At 50.3% G+C, this 11,737-nt stretch overlaps 1 protein-coding gene and 3 non-coding genes across 4 annotated transcripts in view; 2 read left to right on the top strand and 2 right to left on the bottom strand.

Moving 5' to 3' along the window:
- The window catches only part of LASP1 (LIM and SH3 protein 1), a 44,504-nt gene extending 40,938 nt beyond the window's left edge, over nt 1–3,566 (bottom strand). The window contains exon 1 of the mRNA XM_021067060.1: nt 3,343–3,566. Within this exon, the coding sequence (XP_020922719.1) occupies nt 3,343–3,411 (69 nt within the window). The 5' untranslated portion in view covers nt 3,412–3,566. The remainder of the gene's footprint in view (nt 1–3,342) is intronic.
- TRNAC-GCA lies at nt 4,273–4,344 on the top strand. The gene has a single exon. It is a non-coding gene; the product is annotated as a tRNA-Cys (tRNA).
- Nucleotides 6,022–6,093, bottom strand: TRNAC-GCA. Its single transcript has one exon. It is a non-coding gene; the product is annotated as a tRNA-Cys (tRNA).
- TRNAC-GCA lies at nt 10,001–10,072 on the top strand. The gene has a single exon. It is a non-coding gene; the product is annotated as a tRNA-Cys (tRNA).

The raw sequence follows: 11,737 nt of genomic DNA on the forward strand, positions 1-11,737 counted from the left end.
AGGGAGTGTATTATTCCCAGTGCCGTCACCCAAGCCCAGAGCATTCCTCAGGCCAGGGGCAGGGAAGGGAGGGACCACTCTGGGTGCGACAGCATCAATAAAAGGACTTTTTGCAAACACAACAACAGGCAGAAGAGCTGAGCACAGAGAACTTGAGGTTTCAATTCCAGCGCTGGCTGCGAGGGCAATGAGCCCCGGGACCTGTCAGAGCCTCCGATTAGGGGGTTCGTGACTTTCAGGAGCAGTCGCATTTGCTCTGTGAGGTTCCTGGGAAGACTGAGCCTGGCCATTCCCATGAGTTGTAACAACTATGAGTGGCGGGTCACAGGATGATCCAGGGGGGTCTCTGAGGCAGAGAGCCCTCCTGATGGGGAGACTCCAGGGGAACTAGGAGCCCACCAACCCTCTACCCTTCCCAAATGCCTCCACCTGAGGTCAGGAGCCCAGGGGAAAGTAAGCCAGGGCAGAGGGACAGAGCCAGACTCTTGAAAACGCAAGTCCCCAGATACAAATGCCTCCCAATGGGGTCCGGGACAAAATGCCACCTCTCTCAAGATGCAGAGGACACTGCGAGACACAGCCCCTCTCGCTCCCCAAAGGCCCTGCTACAGCCCCTGCGAGTGCCTAGCACAAAGTAGGCGCTCAATAAATATTTGTTGAATGAATGAGCAAGTGACGTCACCCCGTTTCTCTCCCACTTCTAACCCCCTCAGTCTTCTGGGGAAGCAAATCTCAAGCTCAAACACCACCATCAGCAATTCATATTTATTCAGCCCACAGAGCACACTGGGTACTGTAGGTTGAGGGCAGGGTGGCCATCAGAGGTGACACGGCCTTAACCCACTCTTTGGGAGATAAGCTGAGGGAGGAGATAAGCCTAACATCAAGGACATAGCCTGTGCTCTGGTCACACCATGTTGTAGGGAACCTGCAGTGACTAATTGGACTCTATCCTCTTGTAAGTGGGAAGCTTGGAAGTTGGTCAGCAGCGCTGCCTATGGGACCCGATGTTCCCCCTCCCAGGTCTCAGTCCTCCAGGCACCAGGTCCCCATTCCAAGTGCCTGTCCTTGCTGCCTGAAGGGGGTTGGGAAGAATAGGTCTGATACCTGGATATCCCAGGCTCAGGGCAGAGGGTGAGGTCGCCCCAGGATCACCTCCTCTAGGAAGAGATCTAAAAGGAGAGCGGAATCACCAACTCCCGCTTCCCAAGGTAACCTCCACCTGCAGGACCTTTTCCTGCAAGGGCAAGAGGACAGCGGGGGAGGGCACCTTGAAGGCTCCCTGGCCTCTCCCCTCTGACTCCAAAGATGTGGGGCTGGACGGAGCACCCCAGCAAGGTAGGGAAGGCAGAGCCACCACCACATCTCCTTCCGGGCACTGTGACAGACACTTGAGTGCACTGCCCCACCTTCAAGGAAGTGACATCACCATACCCATCTGATAGAGGGTGACTACTGAGGCCTGGAACCATTCATAAAGCTGGTGGGAGCAGACCTGGAACTTGGCCCAAGTCTCCCAGCTCTCAGGCGAGCAATCCCTCCATCATACAATGTTTCTGCCTCATGTGGGTGCGAGTGGCCACAGCCTCTTCCCGATTCATAACTGTGGAGAAGAAGGGGGTTGGGAGGCACCCGGAACGAAGAGGCCAAAATCCCACCACCAGGGAAGGGCCAAACCCCAGTGTGTAAGGACAGATGGCTCTTTCAGCTAGTGCCTCTGGGCTCCGGTCCTGCCCTCCAGAGGCAGGCATGGTCATTGGGAAGGTCAGCACCCACAGCCCTTGTACCCACAACCCGGCCAGGCTCAGGAGAGGGAGTGAAAGAGCAGCAGCTCCCGATGCCCCCCTTTCTCCAGGAGCAATTTCAAATGTATCTCAGAACCTGGAACCCCACCCCCTCACCCTGACTCATAAGTCAAAGGTCACTGAGGAAGTGCCAAGCCCAAGGGGGGAGGGGACAGACAAAAAAAAAAGATCCAAGGAACTACCCTTTCCCCAGCAAAACCTGGCTGCAGGTGGGCTCTGCACCCCTCTTCCATCCCATGCCCCCCAACCCCTGCCAGTCCAGGCGGGAAGGAGGGCTCTCTGGACTTGGAACCGGCTTTAGGAGGTAGATGAAAGGCACGACGAGGAGAGGGTCAAAATCAGAGGCCTCTCCTCCCCCGTGGGGAGGGGATGTAGGGGGGGAGAAGGTGGATTTTGCCTTAGGATCATAGGGAGCTTAAAAGAGGCCCGGATCCTACCCCCAACTGCTGGAAATACCCAGTTCTACTCTCCGCCCCCCTCCAAAAGTATAATGGCAACCAGATGAACGAGTCCAGCATGATGCGGGGCCGGGGGTGGGGGGGGGGGAGACGACGCGTAAAGGCCCCCAGGGGACAGTGAATTTCCAGAAGGCCACCTAACCTTCCTTCTAACACCTCCCCCCTCCTTTCTTAGCTTCCCCTGAACTCAGCCAACCCCACCCTCCATCGGGGAAACCTGCTTTGAAAAGTTAGCTCTTTGTTCTACTAGCTGGACTCAGTCACTGAGCACAATTTCAGGAGGTCTCTGCGAAGCAACCCCCCCACCCACCCTACTCCAGCACCGGACCCCGCCCCAGTCCGGCTGGGCCGCCTAGCGCGGGAGTTGGCGTGTATTTGAGGTGGGGGCTGGGAGGCCATGGAGGACGTCTGCTAGTTCATTAACCATGGAACCACCAGGGGCGGGGGGCTGCAGGTCATCCAAAAAAAAAGGGGTCTCTCAGTGTGGCTCGGGTCGTATCCGAAGCCCAGTTCACCAGATGCAACACTCGCCGGCTGAGAGCCCCCGCCCCGCAGTCTCCAGGCCAGGAAGCCCGGCCAGACGCGGCCAGAGCCCACGGGTTCGCTGGGCTCCCCAACCTCTGCCCCGCCCCCCCGCCGCCCCCTCCCCCAGCGCCCCGCGCTTCCGCCTACTTGGCGCTCGGCGCGGCGGGGAGAGGGAGCGGCCGTCTGCTCTCACTCTCCCGGCCCTAGGGGGCGGGGCTGCACCCCTAACCTTCCCCCGCTCCCCCCACCCCCACCCCCACCGCGGGGCCTGACTTCCCTACTCCATTCGCGTCCTCCCAAGCCCGGGGCACAGAACCCACTCTTCTCCAGTAGTGGCCTCCCGTAGTGGCTGCCCGCCACGCGTAGACTCCTTGCCTCGCCTCAGATTCCTGGTTTCCAGACTGGGGTCTGTCCCCACACCCCATGACACCGCCCTCCCTCCCTCCTCCCAGGTTCGCGGGGATGAGGCGGCGTAGACCGGGCCCCTCTCTCCTCCCTGGAAATGGAGCACAGCTCGGAGATTGCAGAGTCGCGTCTCCCAGTCCCGGGCTCACCTTATCCAGACAGTTCACCTTCTCCGTGGGGTACACGATCTTGCCGCACCGGGCGCAGTTGGGATTCATGACTCCGGGAAAGGCTGGGGCGGGGACGCCCGAGCTCGCGCGCGTTCTCTTTCCCCGGAGCGAGCTGGCGGGAGGCGGCGGCGGCTGCAACTGCACAGGCGACGGCGACGGCGGCTGGAGCTAGGGAACTGGCCTCCGCCTCCGCCCTCCTTCCCCTAATAAACACAGCGGGGAGGAGGGGCTGTACCGGGGCGGGGACGCGCCGCGGGCGCGGGCAGGGGCGCGCGCGGAGAGGCGCGCTCCCCGAGCGACGTGGGGCTGCGCGGGGGTGGATTCCGGGGAGGACTGCGGGACCCGGCGCGCGCGCCTAGGTGCGCTCCAAAGCTGAAGGTGCCCCGGAGCTACGCGCCCGAGGATCTGGCGCGGACAACCTTGCCCAGGGCCTTTCCGGAGCTGGAGGCGGCGCGGAGCCGGTCTGGCCGTACATCTGCGCGCCTGGGCTGCGGTAGGCGGGCAGACCCCTTGACCTGTCGAGAGTGGGGTTCGAACACTCTCGAACGCCCAACCAGATCCGCCAGATTTGGGGGCTTCCTTTGTAACCCGCCGGTACCTGGCGAGAACCTGCGGACCGAACGGGAGCCCCACTTCACCGCCCCTGTTAGCCTCCCGGCGCAACATCCTTTCCCACATTTGCAGGGCGGAACCCGTCCCTCCCGCCAGGACTCAGCGCCTTGCAACCCGGGCTAGTTCTTCCCTCCCGAGGCCTCTGCCGTACAGCTTTGCGGTGGTTCAGCGGATCTGGGGACCTTCTGCTTTCCACTGGGCCCTTTTTCCTCTTTCGTTCCTAATCCTTGCGCTCCGCCTTTGGTGTAGCAGTGTTTTAACACCCAAAGGAGCCGTCCCCAGACAGTAACGCGGCGCGGGGGTATAGCTCAGTGGTAGAGCATTTGACTGCAGATCAAGAGGTCCCTGGTTCAAGTCCGGGTGCCCCCTCGGCGGTTTTGCCAAACTTACAAAATTTATGTAACTCTTCCGTTGGCGAAATCACATTTTAACCTTGGGTCCTAGGTGTTAAAGAAAACAGAAGAATGGTGTTTGAAAATCCCTTCCTCATTTTACAACGATAGGGGAAAGCTTTCGGTTTTACTTTGTACTCAGCAGGAACGGGGGTGGATACACGGGCAAAACGAGGTAGAAAAGCTGCAGGCACCCATTCCAGCGTTAGAGGAGTCTGGATTTCTTTGGCCACGGCCGGCAGCCTCAGTTGTGTCAGTTACAGGCCCTGATTTAGGAGACAAGACGACTCCCTCCAAGTTGGTGTGCGAGTTGGGGTAGGGGTCAGGGTCAAGGGAAGGAAACCCACAGGCGCAGATTGTCTCCAACTTCAACTTTCTTTATTACCGTCGACATGGCGCTAGCCCTGTTTATCTTTCCCTATTGCTCATGGCACCAGCAGAATGAAAGCCCTTAGAGAACACTAAAATGGCCCATGCCAACCCCAAAGCTCATTTTAGTTTACAAAGGTACATCCCGATGTAAACTGATATAAAACTAAAGTCGTGGTTCTCATACTTGAGCGTGTGTCAGAATTACCTGGAGAGCTTATTGAAAACTGCCCCCCGCCCCAGTTTCTAATTCAGTAGGCCTGGAATGGGACCTCCACCCCCAGAATGAATTTGCATTTTGATCAAGTTCCCAGGAGATGCTGATGCTGAGGGACCGCACTTCAAGAACCCACTGAAACAGTAATACAGGGCCCTCCAGTTTCATAACCTAAAGATGGAGACAGATATCTGTTGGTTGCCTGACAGCATCCTTGTTGGGTGGGAAGAAAACTATAAGTATGAAGGGAGCAAGGGCATCTCCCTCGACTAGGTTTTGCCCAAAAAAAGGAAAAAGAAAGGATAGAGAGAGAGGCATGCTTCTTGAGTCAGGGGGCAGTTGTGATATTTTAAACTCGGAATTTGGTTGTGTCATCCCTCGGGGCCCCAGGGGAATGCAGCTTGAACTCATTTTTTCCCCCACGGCTCCCTTTACTGTGAGATGTGTCGCCGAGCTAGACATGGGAGATGAAGCAGAGCTGCCATTCAGAGAAATAACTCGTTTTTCACCCCTTTCCTGGACGCTAGGCTTCAAACTCATCCCCTGCAGATTCATCAGGCCAAAGACCTGCCTTTGAGCTAATCTAAAGGAGCTCCTACTTTTCACCTTTTTTCTTACATCTATGCTGTGTCTTGTTAAACTTTGCCACTGTATAAACCTGCCCAGCGTGGATTCTGCTCTAGTCTTCCTGGTCAGAACATAAACTAGGTGAAATAATATTCGCCTGCCCCGGCACTCCATTTCTCCCCCAAAAGAAGCTATAATTAACATTAAATCAGCTCGCCTCCAAGTCTCCGAGATGGGCAGGATCTCAGCCTTCTTTCTGCCTGAGGAAACTTGGGCCTCTCGCCACCGAGTCCCGGCAGACGCGCAGCTTCTGCGACGTAGAGACACCCTGTGCGACCTCTAGGGTATTGCTAACTCCTCAGGGACCGGGAACGTCTGAAGAGAGAAAATTAAATGGGTGCAAGAAAACCTTCAACGGAGTTTTGGATTTTAGAAACCTCAAGCTTTTCCTGCCATGCTGAGTTAACCTTGGCGGCTGTGAAAAAAAGGAGGAAGCAGGTGAGGGGGCACCCGGATTTGAACCGGGGACCTCTTGATCTGCAGTCAAATGCTCTACCACTGAGCTATACCCCCTCTGCTGGTGCAGTGTTGGTAAATCGTTTCTACATGGACTCCACATTTTTCATTCTGAAAACTATTTGCTCAAAATTAGTTTCTTCCTGCTATATGGTATTGGATTTACTAATAATGGGGAATTAAATGAAAATAAAAACATGGAATTTTGAAAACCTGTGAACTTAGGTACCAATCTGCCTTTTCTAGGTTTATTTCCTAACACACCATGGCTGTCGCTTTCATGTCATTGGGGTCTTCACTCCAAAATCACCTGCAAAGAAAGATTTTCCATGACTACCCACCTTGAAATTTCCCCCTCGTACCTCCCTAACACATCATCTTATTTTTTTTATTTTATTTTAATCATTTCTTGTATCACTACTGGGCATTTCCTGATTTATTCATTTGTGCCCTTGTTTCTGTTTTGCCTCCGCTAGATTTTAAACTTAGTGAGAAAGAGTTCAAAATGAGAGAGTGAGTCTTTCTACTGAAAGTATGTTCTGCACTTGGAGTGGGGCACACAGTAGTTGTTCCATATACTAGAGAGTATCGCCAGGGAAAGGAGCTCCGTGGAGATGTTGGTTCAAGTTGGTGTTTGCATGCTTTTTATAGGTTGGATCCCTGGCACAGGAACTTCTGCATGCCAGGAGGGCAGCCTAAATAAATAAATAAACATTGTGCCTAGAGTTAACAATATTGTATTGTACACTTAAAAATCTGTTAAGGGGATAGATCTAGTGTTAGGTGTTCTTACCACACACACACACACACACACAAAGGAGTGGCTATAATAAAATTTGAAAAAAGATAGGTAGCATTCTACAGCAATAGCACAGGTGAGAGATGGTGGTGGTGTCTGAAGTTACAGTGGTGTATTAGTTTCCTGTTGCTGCTGTAACAAATTACCACAAACTTATTTGCTTCAAACAACATAAGCGTATTATCTTACAGTTCCTGAGGTTAGAATTCCGAAAACCAATTTTACGGGACTAAAAGCAAAGTGCTGACATGCCTCCATTCTTCCTGGAGGCTTTAGGGAAAAACCAGTTTCCTTGACTTTTGTAGCTTCGTATAGGCCACATACATTTCTTGGCTCATGGCCCCTTCCTCCATCTTCAAAGCCTGGGCTGCAGCCCCTCATGTTCTGATCTCTGCTTCCATCCTTCCATCTTCTCTCAGTCTCTGATTCTGATCCTCTCGCTTCCCTTCTATAAATATTCTTCTGATTGCCTGGATAATCCAGGATAATCTCCCCAGTTCAAGACCCTTAATTTAAACACAACTAGAAAGGGACTTTTATCATGTAAGGTAATATATTCACAGGAGCACTGGGACATGGATGTATTTGGAGGGCCATTGTTTAGCTCATCACAGTGGGAACCACAGAGCTAGAGCAGAGTGCAGGCATCCAGACTGACCATGGCAGGGGAGCCATGTCCTTGCTGTACATTGGATGGCTTGAGGAAGATGAGGGAAAGAGAAGACTAAAGAATGACTCTACTTAAAGGTACTCTCCTTGGAAATGTAAATTAGTGCACCCACTAAGGAGAATAGTATGGAGGTTCCCCAAAAAACTAAAAATAGTATGGCCATATGATCCAGCAGTCCCACTCTTGGTCATGTATGTGAACAAAACTATAATTCCAAAAGATACATGCACCCCTATGTTCATAGCAGCACTATCTATAATAGCCAGTATGTGGAAACGATATAAATGTCCACTGACAGATGAATGGATAAAAAAGATGTGGTATAGATACACACATACAATGGAGTACTACTTAGCCTTAAAAAAGAATGAGATAATGCCATTTGCAGCAACACAGATGGACCTAGAGATGAGCATGTTAAGTGAAGTAAGTCAGAAAGAGAAAGACAAATACCGTATGATACCACTTACATGTGGAATCTTAAATACAACACTAGTGAACTTATCTACAAAACAGAAGCAGACTCAAACATGAAGAACAGATTCGTGGTTGCCAAGGGCGTGGGGGGAGGGGGGATGAATTGGAAGTTTGGGATTAGCAGACGCAACCTCTTGCACAGAGAATGGATAAACAAGGTCTGACGTAGAGCACAGGGAACTATATTCAATACCCTATAATACATCATAATGGAAATGACTATGAAAAAGAATATACATGTGTACAACTGAGTTATTTTGCAATACACCTGAAATTAACACAACATGGTAAATCAACTATGCTTCAATAAAATTTACACACAAAAAAATTTTTTTTAAAGTATGACTCTTGTTGGAGTTTCCCTTGTACCTCAGTGGTAACGAACCGGACTAGGAGCCCTGAGAACTCAGGTTTGATCCTTGGCCTCACTCAGTTGGTTCAGGCTCTGGCATTGCCATGAACTGCGGTGTAGGTTGCAGATGCAGCTTGGACATTGTGTTGCTGTGGCTGTGGTGGCACAGCTGGCAGCTGTGGCTCCGATTGGACTCCTAGCCTGGAACCCTCCACAGGCCTGGGTGCAACCCTAAAAAGACAAAACTGAAATAAAGTATGACTCTTCTTTTTTTGTCTTCACTATGGGGGTGGATGTGGTGGTTTCCTGAGATAAAGAACACTGATAAAGGAGTAAGTTTAGAAAGAAAGAAAAAAAAGAAAAAAAAAAAACCAACCTTGAGCATTTCTTTTAAACTCTGACACAGAAAATTGGTACAGCCCCCTATTCGCAAAGATTTCACATTCTAGTATGAGGTCGTCATTTTAAGTTTAAGGTGCCCTATAGACATTTAAGAGATGTTATGTATGCAGCTGGAGATCCAGTTAATTCCAAAATTCAGGGAACTGTCTGGGTTGGAAATACTATTTGGGGAGTTGTTAGTGTACAGTTAGTAGCTGGTGAAAGAGGTGATCAGAGAAGTGTGCTAGATTTGGCCCATAATGGCTTGTGAGAACCAACTGTTACATTTTCAGGAATTCATAAAGCCAGTTGACTTCACTTGAAATTAGCAGGGAGGTGAATGGGCACTATTGGGATTGGCGAATGCTACACATCAGGTCCCCTGGAGCCAGATTTTGGCCATTTATCAGCACAACTCTGCTTCTGACTGATTCTGATTTTCTCCAAAAAGGATGAGGCCAGCTCTTCAGCCCTCTCCGAGGAGAAAGATAAGGTGTGGAAGGTTTGAAGCTGGAGAAAGGGTGTGATATCATCATTTTAGAGAGTGAGGAAGTGAACCTAGAGAGCCAGAATGGAGGAATAATAGAGAGCCTGTTTGAGATTGGTGGAGTGACACCCCCTTAAGCTCTTCCAACAACATTCTGCTACTTAGCGGCAGGCTTGGTGTAATGCCATAGTTGAGTTTAATTAGGATGATGGTTTGGCTGGTAGCTACAACCTAGGGCTTAGAGTGAACCAGGTACTACTGTGCCAGCTACTGTGGGAAATACAAAAAGGAAGGCAACACGATCCCTGTCCTCAAGGAACTTACAGTCTAGTCGGAAACAAGATACGTACCTGATGGTCCAGAAAGTAAGGCAAAGGGTAGCAGAATTTTGGAGATCACTTGATAATGACACCAATGAAGTCACAGTCTTTCTTAAAAATTGGTAGTGAGAAAGAAGAAAAGGTCAAGCGGTCACAGCTAAAGGGAGAATTTTCCAGTCTAGGGAAAACTTTGGATCTTTGAAGGTGTCAAGTGAGTGGAATTGATGGAAGATGCTGGAGAGAATGGAGACTCCAGGGGCACATCCGGTTTAAGAGCAGAGAGGGTCTTGAAAAGGACAAGGGAAGCACTTTCCCTTGTGGGCAAATCGCCTGCTGGGGATCCAAGGCAGTTCAGGTTGCAGGCAGAGAGAAGCCTCCAACAATTGATCATAGATGTGAAACTATTGTTAACTGCAAAAGGCAATAGCTGGTCAATAAATTACTACAAATAAGCTGTAATCTCCCAGTTCCCAGCAGAGGGGGTATAGCTCAGGGGTAGAGCATTTGACTGCAGGTCAAGAGGTCCCCGGTTCAAATCCGGGTGCCCCCTGCTGTTCTCACTTTTAAACCTCAGCACCCTAAAGATGATCGGAAGTAAAGCTGACATTAGCCAAAGATAACATTACCCCTCCCATTCTTGAGTGTTTCCTGGGAACACAAAAAGGGGATTTTACATTCTTATATGGAGGTCAACATGTAAACAAACGAGGTCTTCCGTAGGCCCTGGATTCCGGGGTGTGGGTTCTTGGATATGTGCTTGTGAGACTCTTTCTAAGCAGGAAAAAGGAATAAATTTTATAATACTGTTGCTCGTTTCATTCTTGTCCTCTCATTAGCATACAGTGGAACTTTCCAGAGGCTACATGCTGTGCGATAACACAACAGATTAAATGTGGAAATATGAAAATCCAGCTGTCTTGGAATTTCCCTGGCGGTGGTGTGGGTTAAGGAGCCAGCCTGTCGTTGCTGTGGGAAGGGCTCCATCCCTGGCCTGAGAACTTCCACATGCTCTGGGTGTGACCAAAAATTTTTCATTAGTTAATTAATTTTATTTATTTTGTTGTTGTTTTTGTCTTTTTAGGTCCGCGCCCGCAGCAGCGTAAGAAGGTTCCCAGGCTAGGGGTCCAATCGCAGCTGTAGCTGCCGGCCTACACCACAGCCACAGCAACGCCAGCTCCCAGCCGAGTCTGCGACCTACACCACCGCTCACGGCAAAGCTGGATCCTTAGCTCGCTGAGCGAGGCCAGGGATCCAATCCGCCACTTCATGGTTACTAGGCGCATTGGCTTCCACGGTGCCGCTTCGGGAACTCCACTTAATTAATTAAAAAAAAATGAAAATCCACGGAGTGTCCGTCGTGGCGCAGAGGTTAACGAATCCAACCAGGAACACGTGAGGTTGCGGGTTCGATCTCTGGCTTTGCTTAGTGGGTTAACGATCCGGCGTGGCCGTGACCTGTGGTGTAGGTCACAGAAGCGGCTCGGATCCCGCGCTGCTGTGGCTCTGGCATAGGCCGGTGGCTACAGCTCCGATTCGACCCTAGCCTGGGAACCTCCATATGCCGCGAGAGCGGCCCAAGAAATGGCAAAAAGACAAAAAAAAAAAAAAAAAAATCCAGCTCTCTTTCATTGTCAGATATTAGAGGGATTTCCAAAAGAAAATATAGCAAGGCCACCCTTCTCATTATTTTTAATATTTAAATAGTTATTTTTCATTTTAAAATGCTACACATTTTAACAGGTAATGGATTTAGTAAACATTTCACAATTTAAATTTCTAATCTGGTAACTGTCAATAGATATAATTATATAAACAAAAATTCTTGGGGTCCTTAATAATTTAGGAATGTAGATCCTTTTGTAGTTCATAAGCATGATGATTGGGTGTTCACGCACCTGCGTGATATGTGCCTCCCTCAAACCTTGTTACGACATCGGCACATTACCCGTCTGACGTGAAAAAAAAAAATAATAATAATAAAATAATTTAGGAATGTAAAGGGCTTTTAAGATGAACATACTTGAGAACCACTGCTCTAAGTAAAAGAGGTGGTTTGGGGGAGAGCATGTGGGGATGGTGAAATGGCAGAGGGACGAGAGCATGTTCAAAAAGAGATGACATCAAAAAGTTTTGAAGAACATGTTGTGGATAAAGCAAGAAAGAGGGAGCAGTGAGTTAAGGATCTGGCATTGCAGGGAGACTGGGGTCTCTGTTG

This window comes from Sus scrofa, chromosome 12 (genome assembly GCF_000003025.6).
Source record: "Sus scrofa isolate TJ Tabasco breed Duroc chromosome 12, Sscrofa11.1, whole genome shotgun sequence".
Classification (NCBI taxonomy): Eukaryota; Metazoa; Chordata; class Mammalia; order Artiodactyla; family Suidae; genus Sus; species Sus scrofa.